This window comes from Aptenodytes patagonicus, chromosome 15 (genome assembly GCF_965638725.1).
Source record: "Aptenodytes patagonicus chromosome 15, bAptPat1.pri.cur, whole genome shotgun sequence".
NCBI lineage: Eukaryota > Metazoa > Chordata > Aves > Sphenisciformes > Spheniscidae > Aptenodytes > Aptenodytes patagonicus.
In genome coordinates, this window is record NC_134963.1 from 13,585,508 (window position 1) to 13,612,513 (window position 27,006).

Sequence of the window (27,006 nt, forward strand, 5' to 3'; positions counted from 1 at the left end):
CCTGACGGCACGTGGAGTGGAAAGGAGGCGCTCCTGGGGCACGCGGGGAGGAGCGGCGTATGCACCATGGGTGAAGCGTCGGGGTCTGAGCCGTCCCTGGGATGTGGATAAGAACAGCGTGAGATGGAGGAGAGCTGAGGGAGTACGGGGTGGGGGGGGACCTGAGCACTTGGCGGGGCAGTGGTTGGGGTCCGGTTGTGCGTGGTGGTCTCTGAAGGGACCTCTGAACGGAGGTTTCTGAGGGGCTGGAGCAGGGTCTGAGGGCTGGGGGGGACGGGAGTGCAGGCGGGAGGTCCTAGAGCCCCCGAGGGAAGAACCCTGCTGGGACTGACCTGCAAGCTGTCCCCGAGGAGCCTCTGCGCGGGCCCTGGGGGAGCGGGGCAGTGCCCAGCACCCCGCCCTCGCGGGCGATGCTCAGAGCCATGCCGGGGAAAATCCCAGGGAGCTGCGGGAGCCTCCGGCTGCCCCTGGCAACAGTGTTGTGCTGCCGCCATCTCGGCTGCCCCGCGTCCCGGCTCCTCCGTGCCGGCCCCTCGGCGAGGAGGAGGCACCGGGTGAGATGGCCTTCGACCTGGAGGAGTATTTGCGCACGGCTTTCCGGGACAAGCTGCGGCTGCAGTGAGTGGGATCCCCCCGTCCTCGCTGTGGGACGGGCAGCTGCCCTCCCGGCTCCCACGGCGGATGCTGCTGGCTGGAGGCGAGGGAGGGCTCGGCAACGGGGCCAGCACGTCCCACGTCCCCGGTGGTCTGTCGGTTTATGTTGCCATCGCTGGGTCCCCAGGGTGCCACTGCCAGGGTGGGTGTCACTGGCTGGGTGCTGGGTCCCCAGGCAGGGGGCTGTGGTGTGTCCCCACCTGGGGCACCCAGGGAGGAAAGGGCAGCCTGGTAAGTATCAGGGGTCCATCTCCGCCTGCACCCCGTCCAGAGATGCCAGGTCACTTGAGTGCCCACGTGCTGCCCGACACGCTCCTGGGTGGCTTTCACATGGGTCCCCCCCCTCCGGCAGCAGAGCTCCTGCTGCCACTCTCGGAAACGGGGAGCTGCAGAGCCTGTTGCCCTGCTGTGGGTGGCGGGGAGGCAGGGGGTTCCCAGGGGTCTAATCAGAAAGCTGAGGTTGTGCCACGACTTGTCCTTTTCCTGGGACACTGCGGTGGCACTGGGGGTCTCCGAGCAGGGGGAGGCTGAAGCGGGAGGGATGGGCAGGAGCGAGGGTGGGTGATGGGAGAGCAGGCCAGGCTCCCCGCGCTGAGCCCCGGCAGGCAGTGGTGGTCCCTGGGGGGGTCCTGGTCATGGTGGGTGACCCTGCCTGGGCTGTCCCCACCCGGCCACGATGAGCTCCGCGCGACCCGCAGCAGGACGGTACCGGCGTGGGATGCTGCCGTGCTGCTGCCCTCCACGCGCTTGCTGCTGAAGAGGCGGGAGGTGGCGGAGGTGGAGCGGGTGCTGCAGAGCCAGCGGGAGGTAAGGACGGCCGCCAGCCCCTCCACGCGCCCCCTCCCTGGGGGCTGCAGCCCTGGCTGTGGCATGCCATGGGATACAAGCAGCCAGTGCGCACATCCCCAGCCATTCATGGGCTGGTGCTCGTGTCCCCCCGGGCACCCTGGCATGGGGCGATGCTCTCACCACCCAGTGGTCCCACAGGAGTTTCGGCAGAGGATGGAGCACCTGGAGCAGCGCTGGCAGCAGCTGGGCCAGCGGAAGGATCAGCTCCAGGATGTTGTCCTCAAATTCAACGTCTTCCTCAAGGTGCCAGGGCGGGGGCCAGGGCTGGGCGGGCCATCGGGGACCTGCTGACCCCATCCCCACACCGCAGGCTTCGGCAGCGAGGCAGGAGCGGGCACTGCGGCGGGCAGAAGAGGAGCGGGTGCGGGCGGCGGGACAGGGTGCTGAGGCTGCCCGCCTGCGCCAGGAGCTCACGGGGCTGCTACAGCGCAGGGAGCACCTGGCCCGGCGCCTGCGGAGCCTCCAAGGCTTCGGTGACTATCTGCAGGGCGTGCTGGCCAGAACGGAGCAGGTGAGCACGGAGGTCCCCGTTCTGCGGTCCCACCCTGCATGTCCCTAAGCCCCTTGCAGGGGGCCAACCCCGTCCAGGGCAGCAGCCTCTCAGCCCCCTCCCGCTGCCCAGTTCCAGGACGTCCCAGCCATGCTGGCCCATTTTGGGGTGCTGGCGGGGGCGCAGGCAGCCCTGGCGCAACAGGCAGAAGCTGGGCAGGAGCGGCTGGCCCAGGGCTGGGCACAGCTCCGGCGGTACCAGGAGGAGGCCAGCAGCGAGCTCCTGCGCACCAACAATGAGCTGACCCAGCTCCGTGCACGCCTGGAGGCCGCCCGCCATGAGGTGCTCCAGGAGGTAAGGGGGAACGTGGGTGCCCAAGGAGTCCCCCCAGGGAGAGGGGCAGCAGTATAGACCCTAAGCGTGCTGCAGAGGGGAGATGTCCAACGTGGTGGTGGTGGGAAGCCGGGCGACACCCCCTGGGCTGGGCTGGGGGTCCCCACGTGCCCAGAAAGCATCATCAGCATGGGAGGTACACAGCCAGGACTCCTGGGTTCCCCTGTCCCAGCTGGGGGGGTGCAGGGGACATGGGGCAGCAGCCTGGGGGGGCGCCTAGGGCTCTCTGTCGCTCTGTCCCCCAGGAGTCCTGCTGGGCCCATGTCCAGAGCACAGCCGCCCAGAAGACCCTGCTGCTGGGGCAGATCAAGCTGGCAGTGCTGAACCTCTTCCAGCTCGCCACCACGCGGCTCAAGGTCCCCACGGACGTGGCCCTGGAGGACACCGAGGCCCAGCTGGACACAGTCAGTGCAGCCCTCTCCCCTGGGCGGTGGGGCTGGGGGGACACAGGGACATTCACGTCTCCGGATGGCTGTGGCATCAGGCTCCCATCTCTGCAGGTGCTGCTCTGCATGCAGGACCTGACTGCCATCTGTGCCGAGCTGCGCCCCAGGCAGACGGGGCCGTGTCCCCCACGCTTGCCTGCAGCTACCAGCATGCACCCACTGCGCCACGGGGGTGCCAGGGTGCCTCCGAGCCAGGAATAGCCCCCGGGGACAACCACCCGCTCCCGGGGTTGGGGAGAGGCTGCCATGGCCAGCATGGAGCCACAGGACCCCCGGCACCCCCCTGGGGATGGAGGTCGCTCCCTGACAAGTCTGGGAACCCCCAGAACGAGAGGCAACACGGATGGCAGCGGCACTGGCACGCCGGGATGGCACCGCATCGGGGCAGGGCCCAGGGCACCCCAGGGCAGCCCCCTCCTGCAAGGGGCACCCCAGGCAGCATGACCTGGCTGCCGCGGAGGAAGGGGCAGCTGCTGCTCGTGTTCAGGCTGTTGGTATCTCCAAAGGCATCTCCTGTCAAAATATAACCCAGCTGTGGACCCGCAGCACCTGGTTGTTTTAGGACTGCGCCTGGGTGCGGCCCAAGGGGGGAGGAATTACCCTGGGCACGATGCTCGTGGCAAGGACAAAGAGGAATCAGGATGCAAAAGCAGCCAAATATTTAATGTCTCCTTCCCCGGCACCCAGCCCAGGCGTGGGGAGAAGCTGCTGGGGCACGGCCCCCCCCTCCCCTACACCCTCTTCCGCAGCTTGCCCTTCTTGGCGGCCCCCACCCGGCGCCCGAAGGCCATCTGCCGCAGCTCCTGCACCCGCTGCCGGTTCCTGGCCTTCAGGCGCTTCAGCCCCCCGCTCTGCAGGAAGCGCTGCTTGGCCACCTTCTTGCGCTGCTTCAGAATCTGCTGCTTGTTCTTCAGCTCCGAGCGCACCTTGCCCCGGGCGGGGGGCTGCCCGGGACCTGCGGGGGGGACACAGCCAAGTTCAGCTCGGAGGCCAGAGCGAGGTGGCGGGGACACGATGCGGGGCTCCGTCGCTTGCTCCAGGTACTCACCGTGCCTGTGTCTGTGCTTCCCTCTGAACTGCTCCCTGCCTCGTTCATCTTCCTCATCCTCGTCCCGCTCATCTACCTTGTATTTCTGCTTCCACTTTTCATAGCTGGGCCAGGGTGGGTTAAGGGAACGTGCGGTGACTCCCCATCGCTCGACCCACCGCAGTGTCTGACCAGCCTCCCTCACCACGCCACTGCCCCGGCATGGGATCGAACCCCGGCAGCAGGGCACAACGCTGCACGGCTGCCGGCGGGTCCAGTCCCACTCCCCCTTGCCCCCAGCCCTCGCCACGGCACAGGCAGGCAGCAGCGCCCGCAGGCAGGATACAGGTTGTTCTTGTAGGAGCTGCTGATGTAGCGCCCGCTCTCCGTCCGCACCTTCTTCTTGTCCTCCTGGCCCGTCTGCCCCACGAACCGCTTCTTCTTGCGGTCCCTGTGAGAGAGGGGAGGGTGGTGGGACCGGGCGGTGGGACCCCCAGCCCTGATTTCCCCCCCACTCCATGGCCAGACCCCACTCACCACTTCAGCAGCTGCTTGCTCTTGTTGAGGTTGTGGTTTTCGTCACCCATGAGATCCAGGACAGCTCCGGCCGCCTGCTGCTCGAAGGGACTGCCCTCGCCGCCCACACTCAGCCTGCAAAGGGCAGGCGATGAGAGCAGCCCCCGGCGCGGGCCGGGGTGGGCCGGCAGCGGGAGCCCTCTTGGACTCACCCCCTCTCGCTCTCAAAGTCCTTGGGCCGGTACGGGATGTAGAAGTCCTCGTCCCGTTGCACCGGCTGCTGCGGCTTTTTCCTGGCACCGTCTTCTCCCCCTCGGCCCCGTTTTCGCTTCTGGCCCACCACGGTGGAGAACACGTCCTGGAAGGAGATGGCGGATGGGATGGAGGAGCCATGTCCCCCAACCAGTCACTAACACCAGCCCCCAAGCCCTGGCACAGCCCAGGGGCCCTGGTGCTGCCAGCACCCGGCCGAGGCTGCCTTGCAGCAGCTCCCGCATCCACGGCAAACCCCCCATCCCTGCCCCGTTACCTGGAGGTCTTCCTCCTCTCCTTCTCCCTCCTCAGGCTCGGGGGGGGCCGGGCACAGCCCCTGCCCTTTGAGAGCCGCTGCCCGCTTCTCCTGCTGCCCACGCTGGTACTTCTCGATGAGGGCATGGTCGTGGCGCCGCTTCGACCGCATCACGGTGCTGGCCAGTGTCCGGGACGTGGCGTTGATCTCAAAGATGGTCTGGTCCCGGGGGCGGGAGCATGAGCCCCGGTGAGCTGCACGGCCGGCTGCATGGACCTTCCCTCCCACCCCAACCCAGGTACCTCCTGCCCGAGGACAGGTCTCAACTCACCGCCTTGGACTTGTAGGTTTTAATGCTGTCCACAAACTTCAGCCTCTCCAGCTCGGTGTCTTCAAAGCGAGCGCCTGGGGAATGCAGGCACCGAGAGGGGCGCAGATTAGCTCCTTGGCGAGGGGAACAGGGTCCCCTCCCTCGGCGTCCCCGAGGGACTCACTGAAGAGCGGGTGGATGCCCAGCTGGGACACGTCCAGGTCCTTCGCCCTCTTGATGGACTCAGGCGAGGGGCCAGGCCGGGACCGCAGGTACTGCTTGTGGGCGTTGCTGGCGACGCGGCGCAGGCTCTGCAGCTCCAGCGAGCCCTCGTGGTCCGTCAGCAGCAGGCACTCCTCGTCATCCACCAGGCTCTGGGGGACACGGCCCAGGACCCCGCCGGCATCTGCAGCCCAGGGGACACCGTGTCACCTCGCCGGCACCCACCCTGGGATTGTTGCAGCAGGCGCGGCAGCAATCCAGGATTTAACAGAGCAGAGCTAACAGCCACGGGGAGCTCGGTGGTGTTAAATCAGCATCCCTGACACACAGGGTGCGTCGGAGCCCCCAGCACCCCATTTTCCCCAGCTGCACCCCAGTAATGAGAGCATATCGCCCCTCTGCACGAATGCCAACCACAAGGTCACGAACTCCAGCGCTGGCCAAGGGTAAAACCACAGCGGCCACGTGGCCAGTGTCCCAGCTTGGACATGCAGCCACCCCTACGCCTGCAACCAGGTCTGCCTCACCAGCGGGCATCTCCTGGGCACCGGCGAGGACGAGCGGGCGCCCCAGGAAGAGGTGGAGATCAAAGACGTAGGGCATCTCATCGGGAGCCACCAGCGAGTAGGCGGTGCCGCTCCGGCCAGCTCGGGCCACGCGACCTGGCAAGGGCAGGAGGAGAGTGGGAAACCAGATCCAGTGCCAGCCCAGCCTGCCCCCACCCCGGCAGGGACCCACTGGTGTCCCCGGGAGCCCACGCACGTGACATTTACCAGCTGGGCATGGCTGGCAAGGGGCCGTGAGATGCTGGGGAAGGGGGCAAAGGGGAGCCCGCCACGGTGCCATCCTAAAGGGAAGGCACCAGCCCTGCCCCAAGAGCCCCCGCAGCCCGGCTGGGAAATCAGGGACGTTCCTGCCTCTGCTTTGTCCCCAGCCTGTCTCCTGATGTCACAACACGGCGACCTCCTGCCCCAAAGATATCGCCACCAAGTCGGGGGCATCAGTGCCAGCCCAGCAGGGCACATGGATGGGAAAAACAAGGGACAGCCCACTCACACCCTCCCTGTCACCCCGAGGGACCCCCAGGTTGCAAGGACCCCTGCGCGGGGCACCGGCACCCACCGACACGATGCAGGAACAGCTTGGCCTTGGCGGGGAAGCTGTAGTTGATGACGTTGTCCAGCATGGGGATGTCGAGCCCGCGGGCGGCCACATCGGTGACCAGCAGCACCGGGCACTTGCCCTGGGCGAACTTGGCGATGTTGATCTTGCGGGCGGTCTGGTCCAGCGAGCTGTAGATGTGTGTGCAGCGGATGCCCTGGGCCGTCAGCAGCTGGGGAGGGGGGAAGAGAGATCAGATCCCACCTGGGCATGTACCCTCAGCCAAGGGACAGGGCTCCCCAGCTCCCAGGGCCCTGAGACCCAAGGGTGCCCACCCGGACTCCCAAATCCCACTGCGCTCCCCCCTCTCTCCGAGGTGTAGGTGGATGCAGCACCTCCACGATCGCATATGCTGGGATTTCTCCTTCAACCCAGCAAAACAGAGCAGAGACTCCAGCAGGGACGTGCCCACAGATGCAGACCCCCACGTGGGTCTGGAAAGGTGTCCTAGGCACCCCCGGCAGCTTGCCCTTTAACAGGGGTACATGCTGGGCACCCCCAAATGCCACTTGCCTCCTTGAGATACTCCGTGTGGTGCTTGGTGGCCACAAAGACGACTGTCTGGTCCTGGGGCTTCACCACGTTCCGGAGCAGGTGGAGCAGCACGGCCGGTTTGTCGTCCCCTCGGGTGTGGAAGAAAGCCAGCTGCAAAGGGAGGGCAGAGCTCAGCCCCTCTGCATCCCCACACCAGACACCCTCACCCCTCCTGTCCCCTCCTCGCGAGCCTGGAGCCACCACAGGGTGGCTTGCAGGGGGTGGGGGGCACAAAGCCCATCTCGAGCCCCCCCGGCCCCTCTCACCTTGAGCTGCTCGCTGAGCTTGGACTCCACGTCCAGACGGATCAGCATCGGCTCGGTGAGACCTGTGGGATGCGGTGACACGCAGGACATGGGGCGCACGTGGGATGCGCTACTGGGACCAGCCCCGCCCCTCGGCCTGGGGACACCCGCTTGGCCCAGCATTAACCCAGGCTCGGTTTCGCCAGCCCTGGGCCCAGCCCAGCTGCGGGACTGTGCCGTGTCCCCATCCCCAGGCTCCCCCCAGGTCCAGCCCCCCAGCCGCCATCTGCCCCACGCTCCTCACCGGCCCGGGCAAACTCGACGAGCAGCTTGGGCAGCGTGGCGGAGAAGAGGACGGTCTGGTGGCAGTCCGGCAGCCGGGCGATGATCTCCTGGAGCTGCTCGGCGAAGCCCATCTCGAAGAGCCTTCAGAGGAGGGAACACGGGACATGGCAGCGCCTGTTCAGTCCCTCCGTGCCCAGCCCTGCCACCCCCAAGGGGCACCTCACTCCCGCCATCACTCACCCCACACGCGGGGACACTGACAGCCCCAGGTACCCCCAGGGGACCCCCCCTGCGCCCCGCTGACCTGTCGGCCTCGTCGAACACCACGTACTCCACGGTGTGCAGCTTCAGTTTCATCTCCACCGCCACGTGCACCAGGCGCCCGGGGGTGGCGATGATTCTGCGGGGACAGAGCTGGTGACGGGACCAGGTGGGGAGGGACGGCGTCCCCACACCATCCCGGGTGCAGGTCCCAAATCCGACCCAAAGAAGACCCGATGGAGACCCCCTTGTCCCCCATGGGGAGCAGGGGAAGGTGCTCCAAGGGAACACCAGGACACGTCCATCGGGCACACTGGCTGTAAACACCAGTGATGTCCCTGGACGGCGGGTAGCTCCTGGGGGCCATTTCCCCACCAGGTCCCCTCCCCGCACCCCTACTCACATGTCGGGGTTCTCGTGCAGGGCGGCGAACTGGTCCTCCATCCTGCGAGAGGCGGGAGAGGCTGGGGCGGCGCCGGGCGGCACAGGGCAGCTCAGCCCCTCGCCAGGTTTTGGGGAGGCTTTAGGGAAGCGGGGACCGGTGGGGACATGGGGATGGCTTACTTGTCTCCTCCCAGGATCAGGGCTGTCTTCAAGCCCGTGAACTTGCCCAGCTGCAGGGTGAGAAAGACACATGTTGGCGGGGGGGTAAAACCAAACCCCTTGGCCCCGTTGTCCCCGCTCACCCCCATTGTCCCCAGTCGCCTCCGTTGTCCCCAGTCGCCCCCGTACCTCCTTGGTGAACTTCAGGGTCTGCAGGGCCAGCTCGCGGGTGGGCGAGAGGACGAGGGCGCGTGCCCCGGCCTGGCTGGGCGCCTTCAGCCGCTCGAACATGGGGATGAGGAAGCAGGCCGTCTTCCCGCTGCCCGTCCGTGCCATCGCCACCACATCCCGGCCGCGCAGGATGGCGGGGATGCTCTGCGAGACACCGCCCCGCCGTCACCGTCACCGTCCCACCACCACCACCCCAGGATGGGGGTCCCGCCGCCCCCCGCGCTCACCTTCCTCTGGATGGGGGTGGGCACCTTGTAGCCCTTCTTCATGATGCCCTTAAAGACGGGGTAGCTGAGACCTGCAGGGACGGGGACAGGTGAGGGGGTGCGGGCAGGAGGGGACGGTCCCCGTCCTGGGGACGGCTGCCCCCACCCCGCACGCACCCATGGACTGGAAGCCCCCGGATTTCTTCTTCTTCTGGTTCTGGGCCCGCACCATGGCCCGCGTGTCCGGCTCGGCGTCGGCACCGTCATCCTCCTCGGTGGCGGGGAAGGCGGGCAGCGGGGGCACGGGGACCTGGGGACAGAGGGGGGACAGGGCTGCGACGATGGGCGTCCCGGCGGTGCCAGGGCACTGCAGCTCTGCACTGCCGGCCTGGCGGGCAGGGACACCGGTACTGGGACACTGGCACTGGGGACACTGGTACCGGGGAGAGCGGCACATGGGGATAATGGCACATGGGGACCGGGGACACTGGTTTTGGGGACAGCAGCACGCAGGGACTGGTGACACCAGTACTGGGGAGGCTGGCACACGGGGACTGGGGACACGGGTACCAGGCACAGCAGCACACGGGGACTGGGAATACTGGTACTGGGGACACGGGCACCGGGGACAATGGCACCGGGGATGCCAGCACCGGGCACGGGGGACACCGTCACATGGGAACCAGGGACCCCGGCACATGGGGACCGGGCACACCGGTACCGAGTACACCGGCATAGGGGACACCGGAACCGGGTGCACCGGGGACGCCCCCCCGAGACCCTCCCCAGCCCCGCGCCCCCCCCTCCCCCCGGCCCTACCGGCGCTCCCCGGGGCTGGCGGCGGGGCCGCGACGGCGCCATGTCGGTAGCGGCGGCGGCGGCGGAAGCACGTGGTGGCGGGCGGGGCCGGAAGGGGCGGGGCCGGCCCCATCCCCGCCCCGGGCGGCGCGCGGCCATGCGGGCGGCGGGGCCGGCACCGGCACCGGGGGGCGGCTCCGCTCCCGCTCCCCGGCAGCCGCGGGGGGGCCGGGGCGTCCGCCGGGCGCGGGCGTCCTTCGTGGACGAGTCGCTCTTCGGCAGCCCCGCGGGGGCCCGTCCGGCGCCGCCCGGCTTCGCGCCTCCCTGGGCGGCGGCGGCTCCTTCTCCCGGTGGCGGCGGCGGCCCCCGGCCGAGGAGTAAGTGCAGGTGAGCGGCGGCACGGGGCGCTCCCGCCAGCCCTCCTCGGCCCGGCCCGCTGCCCCGGGTTTTCGGTGGCCCCGGGGCGCCTTTACGGTGCCGGCCCCTGCGAGCAAGCAGCTGGGGGAGGGCGGCCCGGCAGCGCCCCTCGGTCCCCCCCCCCGGCTCCAGCCCGGGCCAGCGGGGCTGGACTGGGCTCGGCTGGCCCCGGGCGGTCCTCGGGAGGGTCTGGGGCGAAGCTCAGCCTCCCTCCACGGCCCTGCGAGGGTTTGCCCCCCCGTGAGCTCCCCCCCCCCCCCCCCCCCCCCCCCCCGCCAAAAAGAGCGGCCGGGTCTGTGTGCTGTCGCTGCCCGCTTTAATAAACACACGGCTTTCTCTCCTCGCTGCCTCGTGAAGGTTGAGAAGTCACACTCCGTCCTACTGCGACGAGTCCCTCTTTGGTGCCAAGCCTGAGGGTCCGGCCTGGGCAGCCCCTCGGATGAGGAAGGAAGACGTAGCCAAGCTCCATCCGCTGCTCTGGAGCCCTCCGCCCGGCCCCCGAAACCAGCCCAGCCTTTCTCCCGGCTCCAGGGAGACGCCCTTGAGAGCCGTCCACCCGCGAACCCTTGTGTCTCCGGCAACAGCAGGCTTTGAGGTGGGCGGTAAGGACAAGTCCTGTCTCTGGAAGCGTCCTGAGAGCGATTTGGGCTCCGAAGGCCGGGGTGCTCCCGGCAGAGGACGTTCCCAGTCCCTGAGCCGGCCGAACACCTCCTCAGACAGGCTCCGACTGGCTTCAGGCAACCCCAGGACAGAAAGGTGTAAAAACCAGAGCCCTCCGACAGCCCCTGTGACCCCCCGAGGCCCTCTGATGAGGGGTCGATCGAAAAGCATGTCCGGGCCTTCCTTGGCCATGAACTCCAAGGCAGTGGGTGGCTGCAAACCCAGGCCTCCCTGGAAGTGAAGCCAAACGTCCCCCTGGACGTAAATACAGCCTTATCCTACCTGAGGTGGGGCCTGACCTGGTGAGCAAGTCCCTGAGGACCCTGGGGCCTCCCGTGGCTGTGAACGAAGGACGGGGCTGCTCCACATGGGAGGATGAGCCGGGAACCGAGGGTGGCCGCAGCACCGGAGCGGGACGGGACAGCCTTGGTGGTAACAGCAGCTTCCATTGACTGTCCGGTGGTCGTCAGATGAGGAACGGTAACGAGTCAGGTTCCTTCTGTCCCGGAAGTCCAGCCGGAGAAGTCAGAACAGCAGGAGACAGGACTGCCTACAGCGTAGGTCCAGGGCCCGTCCAGGAGAAGGACCAGGCACAGGTACGCCTACAGCGTAGCTCGGGGGGGACAGGCAGGGCCTGAGCTCAGGTGGAGCTCCCAGACCAGGGAGCAGAGGGTGCCACCGGGGTGGAGGTCCCAGGTGAGGCTGGCCAGGGCAGTTAAGGTCCGAGAGCCCTGACGGGGACCTCTGCTGACCAGTTCTGGGGAGAGAGGAGTCCTGCTTCATCCTGCCTGTCGTGTACAATCACAGGATCACTTGGGCTCGACGGGACTGCAGGAGGTCTCTAGCCCAACCTCCTGCTCGAGGCAGGTGAGCTATGGGCTCAGGCCAGGCCGCTCAGGGCTTTATCCAGTCGGGTGGTGGGAACCCTCAAGGACAGAGGCTGCACAGCCGCGCTGGTACCCCTTCCCACTGCTTGGCTGTCCTTGGGGTGAGAAGTTTCCCTTTATATCCAGTCGGAGCCTTTCTTGTTTCGGTTTGTGTCTGTTCTCTCATTCTGCTGTGCACCTGAGCACAAAGCTTGGCTCAAACCTCATGGTCACCTCCTCTTCATAGGTACTGGGAGGCTGCTCTGAGTCCCCCCAAAACCCTCCCTTCTCCAGGCTGAACAAGCCCCATTCCCTCAGCCTCTGCGCATGGGACGTGTGCTCCAGCCCTGACCGTCTTGGTGGCTCTCTCCTGGCCTTGCTCCATTTCATCAACGCTTTAATGGTCTCCTTCGGCAAGGAAGGAGAAGAGAGGACGAGCAGAGAGGTGAGGAATGGCATCACCCCGCGTCCTGCTGGCGGTGGGATGCCCCCGAGCTGGATGGGATTTTGTGACAGAGAAGGATCTGCCACAGGGATTTCAGCAGCTTCTGGTGATGAGGACGTGCTGAGTGGACACGTAATCCTGTGGTTTGTACCGAGGGTTGTGAGGTGCTCTCACAGCAACGCCATGCTCGTCACCAAATAAGTGACCCAAGGCAAATCTGCTGGGGCCTTGTGTTTGGTCCGCAGGATGCTGCTGTGCGACCTGGGCACAGCTAGCGTCTCCAAAGACTGTCTGAGCAAAGCAGGTCCTCCTCCATTTCCATTCCTGAGGTGGGAAAGAGCAACTCGGTCTTTAGGAATACAAGTAGGGAGGCAGATAAAGGACGCAAGCCGGGTGGCTCGGGGTTTGCAGCCAGTGTCACCGCTGCCCTGGGAAGGGAGGCTGCAGTGACGAGCTGCTGAGGTCAGGGAACGCAGGGGAGTCGCCGGGAGTCTGGTAACTCCCTCCCACGCAAAGGGAAACATTCTCTCAAATTCACCCAAGGACAAACCGAGCCAGGTTAAGGGCATCATCCGGCCCCCAGAAATTTTATTGCCACCTTGAGCAGCAGCGGGATTGGGCCTTGACCCACTCCAGCACATGAAGGGCACTGAAGCTAGAAAGGCCAGCCGGGAGGGACACCCCTGGTCCAGTCCCGTTGGCAAGAAAGGTTATTCTTGCTTTTGAAAGGCAACAGAGCTCAACCTAAAATGGTGAGATGTGTCATCATGCCGCTGCTCTGATGTCTTCTGTCTGTGACAGCCAGCCCTGGCAGGCTCAGGCCTTAGTGCAAGTGCTATCTCAGTCAATGCTTGTAATCTGGGAGAGTTGAGCCCCAGGGGAGCAAGCAGCCATGCTGGGAAGAAAGAATGGAGGACAGAGGATGGATTTTGTGCTTATTTCTTGGCCTTCTTGCCCTCTCCCTTTTTCTTCGTCTTTGACATGAGGGGTGTCTGGAACAAGCAGCTTTTCTGGATGCGGGTGGCAGCACAGGTTGTGGCCATCTCCCTCACGTCCCACTCATTCTTCTGCCGCATTCAGCGCTCCTCCTCAGTCCAGGAACAGGAGGTAAGCACGGTGCGTTGCTCCTTCAGGGCCAAGCCTTTTCCTTGGTGCAGACAGCATGAAGTGCCTCTCGGTCAGCCTGGCAAGACAGCAGATGCCAGTTACTGCAGGCTTGAGGGCCTTCAGCAGGTTCTCCCTGCACATCCCTACGGAGGGATCCTTTAACTATCCCAAATCCGGGTAGAATTGCCCCTGGCTGCCGAACTGAGCCTTCCCAAAGGGACCAAAAAAAGGAAATGTGCCTGAGTGAGACTTTTCAAGAGGTGCCAGGTCCAAATACCTTCATGCTCCTTTGAACCTCCCCCGCCGGCTTCCCTACATTGCAGACGGCCTCCGTCCTCTGATGGGGACTCTGACCGTGTGAGGCACGTGCAGGTCAGGGCCTGCTTTGCCACCATGCTGAAGAAAAGGCCACCTCTCTGTGGTTTGGATGGGGCTGAGCCTGAGCCGAGAGCTTTGCTGAGAAGCAGGTTGTATCAGTGGTGCTGTAACCCAGCTGATACGCTGTGAGCTCTTGGGAGCGTGGGAAGAGCCGGGCCGTGTCCGCCTGCAGAAGGCCAGGGACAGGTAGTTTCGGTGGCACTCGGCAGCGGTTTATTCCTTGCCCGACGCACTAGTGAGCCGCGCAGAGGAGGAGGGTTAGGGGAGCCAGCAGTTCTGGGGCTCGGTGCTCCAGGCGCCCTGGCAGAGAGGAATCAATAATAACCTGACGTTATTAAAAACCTGAGAAGGTGAGGATCCTTATGATTAGCATCAAGTGTTCAGGCCCCTTCCCACACTTTGCACTGCGGCAAGCCAGCAGCTTTTCTCCACCTGGGTAAAAACTGTAGGGACACGAAAGCAATTAGGGCCTTCTCAGAGGAGGCGTTGGGGGTGCTGATGTGAATCTGAGCCTGTTCAGCTTAATTTGGATGTCGGCACAGTGACATGCAAGCTGTTAAGCCTGCAGGTCTCTCGAGTGGGCTGGGAGAGAAACTGAAGTGTGATTTGGACACTAGATGGAGACAAGAGGGTTAAGGATTGACACAAAAGCGAGAGCCCTGTTCCCTAGCAGCAGGTGGATGAGTCAGACCCAGTGAGGCGAGTCATCAGCAAACTGGGGTAACTGCCCCGAAATCTAAGCAGCAGAGAACTGCTGAACCCGAAAGCGGGACACAAAGTGCAATCTTGGAGTGCTGGAGTACTTGAAAGATGAAGCCTCTTAAAATGAAGAGAGATTTTTATCTGAAAAACAAGATGACGGTGGCTTGTATGGCCAGGGGTGGCCAGTTTACCCCCACTGCTGTGTTCAGGCTCCAAGGAATCAACGGGGGAAACCAGAGCCCATCGCATCAGCCACACGCTTTCCTGTCCCACCCTGGCCCAGGCTGTCACCGAGGGCTTCCAGGCCGTCAGGAGGTCAGAACTGGCACTTCCTCGCTATTTACACCACAAGGACAATGTTGGTTAAAATACAAATGGGTTGCTTGGGTTTCGTACTGCGGTTCTCACTCCCATTTGATGTTTTACTACTGCCCCGTCCTCTTGTTCTACCAGAGCTGTGCAGTCCAGCACAAGAGCAAAAGATGCTCCATTACTGTTCTGGGCTGCCCTGCCTGTAGGAGGCTGGTGCTTGTGAGGAGCAAACACCAAGTCTAAATAAAATGAGGTGGGGGAAACGTTCAGTTGTTTCCTAGCTCCAGATGCCCCCTGTCCAGTGTCACCGATGCTCGGCTCAGGCGAGAGTTGATACAGAGGCCTGAATCACAGCTGGGACTCCTGCCTGCTGCTGCTCTTATTTCTCATTTTTCTATCTGCTCAGCACTGCGGTAAATCACACTCTCTCTACCTTTGACTCAACCCTGGCTCCTTGTCTCGAGTCTCTCAGCAAAGTACCAGCCAATCTGGGAACTGCTCAGCTTCCAAAATTAGCTGCGCCCAGCCCTAGGTGCTACAAACAACTACAAAAGACGGTTTTATGTGCGGGCAGTATTACGTTTGCTCTGCTTAGCCCATACCAGCTCCCTTGTTTTTCAGCACACGCCTCGCCCGATCTGCGGTAGCCTCGCTGCTCTGCATTCTGGCTAGCGTGCGGCCTCTCCAAACTGGCACAGCGCTTTGCAGAGCTGGTTTCAGAGCCGAGTCAGTGAATGGGGAGAAAAGGCGGTCCTGCGAGTAAGCTGCTTGCTTGGTGGTTGTGATTGTTGTTGCTACAGGGCTGCTTTCCACTGAAATCAGCGGAGCATTGTGATGGAGCAGGTACACCGTGAAAAACAGCATATGCGTCCTGCCAGGAGCTGGCAGGAGCCAGGTAATTACCTGAAGCAGGCAGCGGCCTGACCTGACGGCACTACGACAGGTTTAATCTCCTCCTGCAGTACCTTTCTGAGAGCCAGCGCTGATCCTCAGTGCCCCAATACAAGTGTATTGAGTTGTGTCCTTAGGTGCCGAGTGTCCTGCTGTAGCTCGTCACGCTCATTCAGGGAAGCCCGCAGCTCCTCTTTCTGCTGTTTCACCGCTTCCCGCTTGGTCTGCGGGATGCAGGTCTTTTGGCCAGCTCTTGCAAGCTGTTTTTGAGATCTCTCATCGCATTGTCCTCCTTGTAAATCCAGCCCTGGAGGATGATGCAAAGAAAGAAATACCACTGAGAAGGGGAGGGCACGGTGCGGCATCAGGTGGGCAGAAGAAAGGCTCGTTTGCAAAGATGTTGGTAATTTGAGACTGGACGCCCCTGCTCTGGTAGCAAGGGGGATGCTGCAGCTGGACAGAGGCCTTACCTACCCATTTGTAACACCGACAGGAGTCCTGCCGGTGGCAAAATCAATCGGAGCCACTGGGCAGAGCCTGGTGGCTTTATCAGGCTGGATTAGGCTCAGAGGGACTGTCCTGGGGACCTGGCTCAGCAGGTTGCCTGCGAGAGAAACGCTCGGCCTGGACCAATGGAACAGATTTATTCATTGCACACCGGACCACTCGCTTCCCGCTTGAGAATCCTCACCTCATCAGAGATGGACGTGATCCAGGGGGCTTGGGAGCGTCGTGTTTCACCGACGGGGCCCTCGGCCCTTCACGGCACCTGCTGTACCCGCTGCCTCTTGGGGCGGGGCTGGGCTGGGCTGCCCTTCCTCGGGGCCCATCTCTTCCCTGCAGTCACCGACGCCCCCGGGCCGGAGCCTGGGAACAGAAACCTCTCCTCCTCGAGGCGAGGCCGGGGGCAGCGGCACAGCCCGGGGCCGTGGGGGTCCCGGGCCGGGGGCTCCCCTCGGGGTGGGCCTCGGCGGGCCCGGCGCTCCCCCATCTCCGCCTGCGTCCCGCCGTTGCTAGGTGACCGCCTCGCTCACCTCTGACCCTAAGGGCGGGGCCTCAACACAGCCAATGGCAGCCCGCACTCTTCTCCCCGAGAGCCCGCCCCTTCCTTCCCGTGGTTGAGGCGTGATGTTATTAGCCCACCACCACCTCGGGCCAATCAGCATCCCCGCCTGGCCGGAGGGGCAGCGCCGCTACCCAATGACGAGACCAAGCGCGGGAGGGAGGAGGAGGAGGAGGCGGCGGGAATAATCCGGATCCTCTCGCGGGGGCCGAGGGCCGGCGGTGGGCGGGGCGGAGCGGGCGCGGAGCGTGGATTGGCGGGGAGGGAGGGAGGCTCGGCCTCTCCGGGAGAGGCCCGCGCCGCCGCGGCCAATGAGAGCCGGGGGTCGGGGCGGCGCGCGCCGGGCGCTGAGGAGAGGTGTCGCAGCGGCCGCGGGCGCCGGTTCGGCGGGGCCGGGCCGGGCCGTGTCCGGGGGCCGGCGGCGGGGAGGGGTCCCTGGGGGCCGCAGGCCTGAGGGGCTGGCGGGGGGGCAGGCGCACCCGCGGGCTCCGCAGAAGCCGGGGGGTGGTGGTGGCGGCGGCGGGGCCGGGGCCGGTTTGCGCGGGCCGGGGGCGGCGGGGCCGGGGGGGGGGAGTCCGGGAAGGGGGCCGGGCCGGGGCCTCCAGAGCGCGGTGACAGCCCCGTCTCGGTGTCCCTCTCTCCTAGGCCGCGGGAGGAGCCCGGTCCGGGCCGCTCTGCCTGCTGCCCAGCCGTGAGTGTCCGCCGCTCAGGTTCACGTCCCGGCCCTCGGTGCACCCCTGCGGGCGCGGGGCAGCTCGGCGCGGGGCCCGTGCTCGGCAGCGGGGAGCGGTCGGGCCTGTTGCTGTGGGAGATGCGGCCTCCGCCGTGACTTCTTCCTCCCCTCGCCACGGCCTGCAAGGAGGGAGACGGGGAGAGCAGCGGCTGCGTGGCGGCACCGGCTGTGGAGCGTCCCTGTAAGGTTGTCCGGGGCCTGCTTGATTTTTCGTTTCCTCCACCTTTTAAAGAAACCCGTGACTTTGTGACAGTGACATCACCCAGTAAAAAAGCCTACGGGAACTTCATGTGTGCAGACTCAAACTGGCCTCTTTCTCTCCCTCTTTCCCCTCCCCACCTGAGATCGAGGCATTTTGGCATGCCGGGGGAAAGAGCCATGTGTGACGGTGACACTTAGCATCATGCTGGCTCCGGATGCGTCACGCCCGCCTGCTTCTTGTGCCGAGCGGTCAGGAGTTTGTCAAGAAGCACTTTCTTTTGCTTCTGTGCTGTACTGCGAGCCGTGCGCTGACTGGAACAGGCAGCCCAGACCTGACTTTTTGAATTTAGCTTTTGCATAAACACTGCCATTGAGTCTAGCATCCTGCGCTGCTTTTCGAAAGCAAATAACTAGATCCTTTTTTGAACTGTGGTCTCTAGAGATGAGTACACATACCTTTATATTCTTATGTCTAGAGGACACCCCCGATGGAAGACTTTCCGGGGAGAGTTTTTGACATAAGCGTTTTACAAGTGGAACTGAAAAAGGCGTTATTTAAAGTTCTTGGAGTAGGAGCCTCTGAAGGGACAGGATGGCTGTGAGCATGGATGATGACGTTCCCCTCATCCTCACGCTGGATGACAGTGGAAGCAGCGCCTCAGCCCCCCTTGATGACCTGGATCGGGAGGAGCTGCCTAACGAAAGTAAGATCGCTTTGTCGTTGTTTCCTGCCTGCTGTGACGGCTTCGCTTGTTTTTCTCTTTGCAGCGGTTGCTCTTTCTTGCGCTTGCCAGGACCTGAAACTCTCAGAGCTGTCGTTCAGCGTCCTGGCAGCCCCCTGAGAAAATCAGATCAGGAAGTTGCTTATTGTGTTGCTTGTTTACACACAGCACCCGTGTTTACAGCAGGAGGGCAGAGGACACTGGATGGACGGGTCCTACCGATGCCGCTTCTAACGCACATTTTTTGTGGTTTCCGTGTAATAACCTGTGACCTTGTTGTCCTTAAGCTCAACTCTCCTTTCCTGCACGTTGGCCCAGCGCATCTCCTTTTCTTGGCACTGACCCGCCGTGCTGTACCACTGGCCCGAGCTGTCAGGTGCAGCAGCTGCAATTATGTCATGTAGTATTTTCCTAGCGCCATAAAGCATCTGTCCTTTGCAACTGTTGTTTCGCCTATTTCTAGTTTACATTCTGATTTTTGCAAAAAGGAAAGCAATGCATGTTGATAAATCCCTTTAACAGCTTTATTGTATTCTTATCGAAGAACCTGGAGTACTTTTAGACAGTATGTTCATACTCCTGTTAGCCCCAGGTATTTAGTGGGACAGAGCCAGCCTATGAGCGTTGGGAGGGGGAAAATAAAAGCCACCATCTCTTAGAAGCATTGCTTTCTCCTCGGTGTATCTTCGTTAAAGCCTTCGCCCTGCACTAGGTGAGATGGGAACAGCAGATGCGTTTGAGCATGTTCAGTGAGTTTCTGTTTTACGTTATACCTCACTGAAGGTACCTGAGCAGTTTTGTTCAACACATCCCTTTGACTTCCAGTTGACATTGCAGGTGTGTGCACAGGTGTTGTGATCCTATTCAAGCCCTTGCTGCCACAAGCTTAACATTTGCACCAAATAAATCGTTTCCTGGCCTGGCATCCCTTTTTTCTACATTATACCTCTATTCCGTACTGCCTCTGTGACTCTGTGATTTGATTTTTCTCTTGCAATCATATGGGTTCCCTTAATTTTCCTCCTTCTGTGACTTCCTGAGCCAGTAGCTGGTTTCTGACAAGGAAGATTCCTCCTCCTCCTCCTCCTCCTCCTCCTCTCCCACCCTGCAATACACATCCCTGGCTAAATTGCCCAGTTGACTTTCTCTAAGCTCCGCTGCATCGTTGCTCCATTGCATCTGCTCTATTGCGTCTGTTTGCCTTTTAAAGTTTAGCGCTCTATTTTTAAGTTAAATAGAAGAGAGAATGCTTCCTCTGTCCACTGGTGTATTTATAGGCTTTCTTGTGACTAATTTTAATCACTCTTCTCTCATCTTTTTCTTCCACCCGCCTCCCATCCCTTTAAAAAAGAAGTTGTGTGAGGTTTATCATTTGGTTAAAGCCAACACGACTGTCAAAGCACAAGCATGCGAATGAACGTATTAATAAATAAAAATATTCCACAATCTGCTTCCCTTGAAATACAGGGAAATTGTTTAGGGACCAATTTTGTGCTTCTTAAAAGATCGCTGTGTGGTTTTTGAGAATTCATTTCCTGGAAGTCTTCGAACGAAGTGTCTCTTGGTATTGAAAACCCGTTATTTTGCTGTATGTTTTAATCACTGTTAAAGCTGAATTTGCTGAAAAAATATAAAGCTTATTCTATGCAAGTGATACTGAATGATACGGAGCCTTCTGAAGTCGGTGGGTACTGCGGGAGTGGGATGAAAGATAAGAAGGGAAGGCTGGCATAAACAACTTGAAAGGCACATTTATCTCTGAGAAGCGGGAAGCTTAAATTAGTGAGTGAGCAGACTAACGCCATCACTTGCAACAGTAAGCTTGTTTAAAAAACAGAACATGTAGCCTGGCTTTCCTCTTTGCCTGCAAAGAAAATCTACTGTGAAATGCAGAAAAGTTGTGTCTCATGGAGGCTGTGAGGAATTCAAATGTTTCCCCTCTGCTCTGCCTCCACTTCTCTGCTGAGGACTGAAGTGACATTAACAGAACTGTATAATTTCACGTTTTTATTCAGAGGCTTGTCTTTTTCAGGGAAAAAGAGTATGAGAGAAGTCCTTTTCAGGAGAAGGAGAGCCTGCCAGGGTGATGATGAGGGCATGGGGACAGGGAAGGTCAAGAGGCTGTTTCCTTCTGGTTTTGTCTTCCTTACGCCTAAACTCTCAGAATATTCAGCCAGAATTTGGAGGAATAGCTCACTTCTTACTGTGCCTGACCATCGACTCCTAGGGATTTGGTGGCAGGTTAAACACAGAGCTTTTATTTAAGTGTGTCCCCAGATACCAGCTGGGACTGTTTGCAGTGAAGGACCCATCACCCTCCTCCCAGGTGACACCGAGGGAAAGACAAAGTGGGTGTAACTGCCCTCATGTTAAATCATGCGTCTGAGGTTGATAATAATTAAGTTGCACTCATGTTTTGTGTTGCTGTGTCAATGAACCTCTCTAAATTTTAATCCATATTCCAGCCTGTCACAACCATCTCGCTAAGTGCTGTGTATCTGTGTGATTTCAGTGTATCAACTCTCATGTTTTTTAAGGAACTTCTTGTGCTTTTTTTTTAAAAAAAAGTGATCCACGATGTAGCTTTGTTACGATCAGGTCCTTGGATAAATGAATTTGTAGTTTTGGACTCTTGGTGTTGATTGTCTGGAAATGCAGACAAGTTACTGGGTTGAAATAAGTAGTAACAGGGTTTTCTGAAAGCAAGCCTGTTGCAGATGCAAAAAGAAAGGACTGAAGTGCAAGAGTGTATTCCTTTCCGAACCTTGCAGAAGAGTCCTCTTCTGGGTAAGTGAATGTCTTGGGCTTAGAATAAAAGAAAGCTAAATGAGAAAACTGTGTGGAAAATGACATTCTTAAAGAAAATGTCCAGCTGCAAAAGTTAATCTCCCTAATCATACAGCTCTTAAGCACTTAATGGGAGAAAATACTTGCATGGGAAGGAATATTAAGACTCTGCCTCCCTTGGCTTGTGCTGGGATACACATCTTCCAGGGAGCTCCCGTTTACAGCCACAGCGAAAGGTCAGAATCCTGCAAAGTTGAAGGGAATGCAGACCACATCCAGAAAAACGTGGTCCCTGTGCCAATGGTTTCCTGACTACAACATGTAGGACTGTGGTGCTGGGTAATTTTTCTTTCAAGCTCCAACAGCTGAAGGAGACAGAGAGAAGCGCTTTCGTCACTTGACTCCACGCTAATTAATATGATGATGCCCTTCCCTAGTACATCTTATCTGAGAATCTCTGCGTGCTGTACACACTCTAATTAAGCTTCCCAGCACCCGTCTGAGGTGAATGACTAATATTAACTGAATTTCTGTAGAAGGCGAAAATGGGGATGCAATCCTTGTGTGACCTTTCCCAAAATCGCGTACTGAAAACGGTGAGAAGTAGCCGGGGTTTAGTGATTTCCAGTCCCTCACCCGAACTCCTGGGAAGCGTTCAAACAGGGTTCTCAAAATATCTCAAAAGTGCGAGGTATGTTTTCCATATACAAAGGCAGCGTGGATAGCCTTGAAACTCTAGGACAGTGTCTCTCCTTGAGCTGATGGGAACTATAAGCAATAAATGAGTGCACATTGATTTACCCTGTATTAGATCAGATACAAGATTCTCCTTTGCCTCCTGCATGGAAATTGCTGTAGCCTCAAGTGGAGTTTCAGTGTGTTCAGAGCAGAAAGTACAGCTCAAAGTGTTGTGCAGGGAACAATATGATATTGTATGTCTGTTTCTCCCACACAATGGATTATGGCAAGTGGAAGAAGTCATCTTTAAACTCTGGGTTTTTACAAGAAAGCAACTGCATCTGCTACTGAGGTAAAAATGAGTTATTGTGTATGTGCGGGGAGGTGGGGGGAGCAACTGCAACAGCGAAGTGCGATGTTTTCTAGAAGGATTGTTGGAAAATGGGAAGTTATAACTTTGAATGTTGAGGTTTCAGCTGAGCCTTTGCAATCTTGGTTTCTGCTGCCTGAAGAGTAAATTGCCAGGTAAACTAGAGCCAGCCTGGCCTTTTGGGTCAGAAGAGAATTGTTGACGAATGTGCCCACGTGCCTGTGCACTGCTGTGAAGGAGAAGGTGGCCCAAAGTGTGTGAAGGAAATGACATTTCACTGTTGGTGAAGTTGGAGGGGCTGCCCAAGGTGGGCTTGGTGAGAAATGTGACTTTGGCCAAGGAAAGCAGTGACCGCCTCCGAGACCATTGGTTGTGCGTCTAAAACAGAGCGTGGCGTGTGCTGTGCTTCCTGGAGCTGCTGGAGGAAGAGCCTCTTCCCTTGCCTTGCTTCTGCACGCCGGCCCAGTTCCTTGATGAAATGCATGAAGAGGCTTTCAGCAAAGCTGTTCTTTTTGTAATTGGCTGATGGAAACTCGTGATGTTTCCGGACACAGAGCCTAATTACGGCATTAGCGGATGTTGTATACAACAAACTCGTCTTTTTTTTTTTAAAAATACATTTATTAATCCACAGGTAGACATATGCTTTTGGGGGTGGCCCAGGATTGGAGGCAGTTAACGTTGTTCATTTGAGACATATGAGCTGCCTGCATTTTTATGTGTTCCGTAATCAATGCAACCTGAAGTGATATAACTCTCTTCTGTGTTGGATCTGGTTCCAGAACATGTTTGTATCAGCAGTGAGAGAAAGTTAAGTCTGTCCACGTAGCCCACAGCTTCAGCTCATCTGGTCAATGAGTCCCGGCTCTTCAAACATCTCTGTTGCCTTCTTCCTACTGCCGCTTCCTTTAGTGCCGCCTGTGGATGAAAGAGATTTCCAGGTGTAAAACAAGGGTACATTTTCTGATGGGCTGAGGGAACGAACAAAGAATAAATACCTGCCCTGTGGGGACATGCTGTAACCACACAATCTCTTAGTAGCTGTGCTTCTTGAGGAACCACTTTAATTGCTGTGAAAACACTCTGGCTTTGCTACCTGTGAAGGAAAGTAGGCATTTTAAATGTCAGCCATCTAGTAGATTTAATAAATCCTTCAGGATCTGTAGTTTTTGATCCTTGTGTTGAAAGTAAAGGATTTCAAAGGTGGTTATTTGGACTTGGGCACTAGTTATGAAATGCTGTAGCTAATTGGTGTGAAGAAATAGGGACCGAGGGAACAAGCAAACGCTTGCCATGGACCTGGCAGATCCCGAGATCTCTGACAGCCAGGCTCTCAAACAGCCTTTTGGATTATCTGGTGGCTTTCCTGGATGCTACGCAGGACATTTCTCGCGTCATGGCTCCTAGTTCTTCCGATTTGCCTTTAATTAGTTCCAGTAGCAGTGCTTCCGCTGCCGCGTTTAGAGGTGAAGCATGGCCAAAGCACAGGACTGGGATCTCATTTTCGGAAGCAGTCTAGTTCTGCTGTTGAAGCTGCTCCTCCTTGTACCTGGGGTAAGTCAGTTAACGTCACTGTGGTTAACACGTCTCATCTGTGAAGTGCAGATTACACCTTTCGTGGAAATGGACAGGTAGGCTTCATTACTTTGTTATGAAGAGGTGCTGGTTTGCACTGCTGTGCATGATTTGTTTTTCTTCATATGTATCTGCTTGAAATTTATATAGAGGGGAATTTTTTTCTGCAGCACAAGTGGTAATTTGGTGCTGGATTGTTGTTTATGCCTCTGAAAGTCTCATTTCTCTGACCTAACAGCCTTGCATTTTGCAACTTCTGCCAGTGCTTCTCTAATCCTTTCCTGGCCTAGATGACTTATAATGAATGTTTTAAGTAAGCAAAGCGAAGCAAAACTGCCTCTGAGATGAGTGAGGGGTGAAAATCTTGGAAAGGGAAATGAACACCCAAAACATAAGGAGATTATTGTTTTCTCCTTCAGTACAATTCGTTTCCCTGGGTGATGAGCTCTGTAAACTCAGAGAAAGGAGGTAAATGGTGCTTTTTAGGAGATGTTGGGTATCTTTTGATACGATGTTAGAAATAGTGGAAAATGTGTTTCTGCTTTTAAGTTCCAAATGCATCATCCCCTGGAATCTCATTTATCCTGAGAATTCAGGTTTCAAGGCAGGACCGACTGCCTTGGCTGTGCTTAAATACTTGCCATAATGAGAGGGTAGAGCTGGTACCTTTGATTGAAGAGAAACAGCACTGTGTTGTCCAGAACTCACAAAAGCATTTGTATCGAGACATTCTCAACGTGACTCTGTAAATGTGGTACCTATAGAAGAAAAACCATGAGCAGAGTAAAGTACCAGGAGGTATTGTGGGCTGCAGTTGTCTTGTGTATTTTTTTCGAGCCTGCCTTGTTTTCTTAGCCCTGCAGGAGATCGGTTCGCACAATGCACACATTGTGTGTTTCACAGTAGGATGCTTTGTCAAACAGAATCTCTGCACTGTTGACTCTTTCGCACAGTAAAAAAAAAAAAAAAATCCTAGTGATTTTGTCTTGAATGCCCGATGCTGTTGAAATCTGAGCGAGTAAAAGCGTATACGAGGTAAAGAAGACTTGGGTTAGTGTTCCATTATCCTGGAGTCAAATGGTTCTTTCTCCTTTGTCATCTCCCGGAGCACTAGCGATGGATATCATCTTTCATGCACGCTCACTGTGAATTAGGGAGGATGCTGCAGAGGGGCGTGAGGAGTCTGAAAGCTTCTTCTCACTCCTTTCGTGAAGACGGGAGTAATGACCTTGATGCTTTGAGGGAGGCAGCCCGTTCCCTTCGTGTGTCTCTTCTCTAGTACACAGCTCGCATCTTTGTGGTGTGAGAGCGGAGCAGGCTAGGCTAAGTGTTTTCTCCCCAAGCTGATTGCTGTGGTTGGAAGATGCTGGGGTGAGGGCACGTGCTATGGCATCGGAGGGCTCCGCTTTTCGAACAGGTGGTCCTGGAACGATAAAAGATGTTAAGGAGCTTGAAAGTGTTCAAGCTGCAATTTTAAATCGACAACTTTCCAGCTCTAACCGGTCACTCCTCAGCCACCGCAGCTGACTTGGGAACATTTGGCTCGGGAAGCGGAACAACAGTTGGAAACAAATAGCGATTAGTTTTTCACGGCTTCCCAGGGAACGCATCAGTTTGTTCGTTTTTCCCCTCATTTTTGTGATTCCTGTGGATTTTTAAGGCACTGTAGATGCAGGATGTTCAGTTTAGCCAAGCTTGCTTACTGGCAGATTAAAATGAGCAAAGGCTGAGCACGCTGAGTTCACTCATCATAACCAATATGATGCTTCTCAGAACTTCCTTTGCCCTTGGTATCTTCACCGAGGAATCCTGCCTGCTGCCGTCAGCCCCCCTGCGTTGAAATCCCATTTTACCCATTTGAATGCTGTAAGAAGTGCTGTATAAACTAAACAGGAGCATCTGTGAAGTGGTTAGAGTTGTTGTTGATTGCCTTTTCCTTATTGCCTTCAGGGGATTTAAGCTTGAATTTGCTGGAAGTAGAATTTATGAGCCAGAACGCTCCATTTCTGATCCTTAAGCTGGGAAAAGTGCGGTGAATTTGATAGGTCTTTCTCTTGCCTCCAATGTCTCTGGCTTTTGATCTGGACTTGGCAGGGCTCTCCCCGTGTCTTTAGCATAATTGCTTTTTGCATGTTGAGAAGATGCTTGATTTTTACATGACTGCTTTCTTTATGGAGAGCTGTAGGAGCAGCTTTAGGATTTCATCCATCTGCTTCTAGTGAGCAGTTCGGCAGGAAGCTCGTGCACCTGTACTGCTGGCCTTTTCATCTGGGAGACAGGGAGGCAGAAAAGGTGTTTGTGTTGATCCACCGCAGCACTGTATCGTTGATGAAGGATCCTGAGGATGACAAGAGGAGACTGCTGTGATTTGAATCGTAGTGTGGGGCTTTGAAGCTTGTATCCAGTGCTGCTTCTATAATCACGATCTGGTGGTATCTGTTTGGAACAAAAGGCTTTTCTTTTCCTGCTTACATGGGGGAATAAAATTTAGGATGTATCTCTGTGCACAGCCATGTTAAACCCGCTGATTCTATGGAGATGGACACTTTACTCTCGTGTTTCCTATATGACTGCCTAGCACACGCTTGTGTGTATATATTGCCATCTGGGGATGTCTGATCATCTGTATTTTATTCCAACTATAACTGTTTTTCTGAGAACACTTTCACTATCCTCAACGGATTTGGGAAAGTTTATTGTACAAAAGTAATGTAGCCTGGTAAAGGATTTCACTAGAATGCACAAATATGTTCCTGCCCTTCGTTAACTAAATGAAGTTTAGTTACCCTGTAGAATTAAGACTAAGTGATCAATCCTGCAAGCGGGAGCACTAAAAACTCCCCAGGATCAAATTGTACTGGTGAGTTGGCTATGTCATTTACAGTATAATCAGATGTGGGAGGAGGGATGCCATCCTCCACGGCTTGGGCTTTTGTGGCCGCTGGCTGTAGGCGTGGGGCTCCAAAGGAAGAGTGTAAGGGCAGAAGTTTTGACTAGTACGGTATTTCCACAGTCTGTCCCCTTTTTCCTGCGGCACTGTCACCCTGGCTGGAGGGGATCTGTGCCTGGTGAGAGGCACAAGAGCTGTGGTGTAATCCATCTTGCAGACGCAGTGTTCCTACAACACAAAACAGCAATGTCCAGCTGGTTATTTAGTGAGCCTGGTAGTGGTGAGTCACTGCAGAAATAGGAAAATGCTGCTGTTTGTTGCCCAGTTGCTTGTTTTTCATGGTGCAGAGAGGAACATTGTTTGTCCAGGGTGCTGAGCAGACCAGAAGTACTGGAAATGTGATTGAAGAGAGGAATGTTTGCTGAGACTGGTTTGCTCTGTGGCTCTGCCTCGCTACCTGCAAGTAGTATTAAATGTTCTGCTTTTCCTGAACTGCTGGCAGGTGCAAACAAGTGACCGCTTTGGTCCTG

General features: G+C 58.0%; 4 protein-coding genes across 4 annotated transcripts in view; 3 read left to right on the plus strand and 1 right to left on the minus strand.

Annotated features, from left to right (window-relative positions):
• The first annotated feature begins 518 nt into the window (after positions 1-518).
• Positions 519-3,076, plus strand: CFAP73 (cilia and flagella associated protein 73). The gene is made up of 7 exons (XM_076353386.1): positions 519-618; positions 1,356-1,493; positions 1,626-1,746; positions 1,814-2,014; positions 2,126-2,347; positions 2,632-2,790; positions 2,887-3,076. Exons 1-7 carry the CDS (start codon positions 560-562, stop codon positions 3,031-3,033), a joined length of 1,047 nt encoding a protein of 348 aa, XP_076209501.1. The 5' UTR covers positions 519-559; the 3' UTR covers positions 3,034-3,076.
• A 392-nt stretch (positions 3,077-3,468) lies between these two features.
• Positions 3,469-9,774, minus strand: DDX54 (DEAD-box helicase 54). Its single transcript, XM_076353376.1, has 20 exons — positions 9,701-9,774; positions 9,059-9,191; positions 8,903-8,973; positions 8,634-8,819; positions 8,466-8,515; positions 8,305-8,346; positions 7,945-8,040; positions 7,660-7,781; positions 7,377-7,438; positions 7,090-7,221; positions 6,538-6,748; positions 5,943-6,077; positions 5,378-5,599; positions 5,215-5,288; positions 4,905-5,102; positions 4,588-4,733; positions 4,397-4,510; positions 4,206-4,310; positions 3,881-3,984; positions 3,469-3,787 (listed from the first exon to the last, which is right to left on the minus strand). Exons 1-20 carry the CDS (start codon positions 9,740-9,742, stop codon positions 3,564-3,566), a joined length of 2,469 nt encoding a protein of 822 aa, XP_076209491.1. The 5' UTR covers positions 9,743-9,774; the 3' UTR covers positions 3,469-3,563.
• RITA1 (RBPJ interacting and tubulin associated 1) lies at positions 9,741-14,649 on the plus strand. Its single transcript, XM_076353391.1, has 3 exons — positions 9,741-10,066; positions 10,454-11,352; positions 11,870-14,649. Exons 1-2 carry the CDS (start codon positions 9,741-9,743, stop codon positions 10,995-10,997), a joined length of 870 nt encoding a protein of 289 aa, XP_076209506.1. The 3' UTR covers positions 10,998-11,352; positions 11,870-14,649.
• A 2,499-nt stretch (positions 14,650-17,148) lies between these two features.
• TPCN1 (two pore segment channel 1) overlaps positions 17,149-27,006 on the plus strand; it is a 51,449-nt gene continuing 41,591 nt past the window's right edge. Inside the window, exon 1 of the mRNA XM_076353371.1 lies at positions 17,149-18,158. Coding sequence (XP_076209486.1) covers positions 18,047-18,158 — 112 coding nt within the window. The 5' untranslated portion in view covers positions 17,149-18,046. The remainder of the gene's footprint in view (positions 18,159-27,006) is intronic.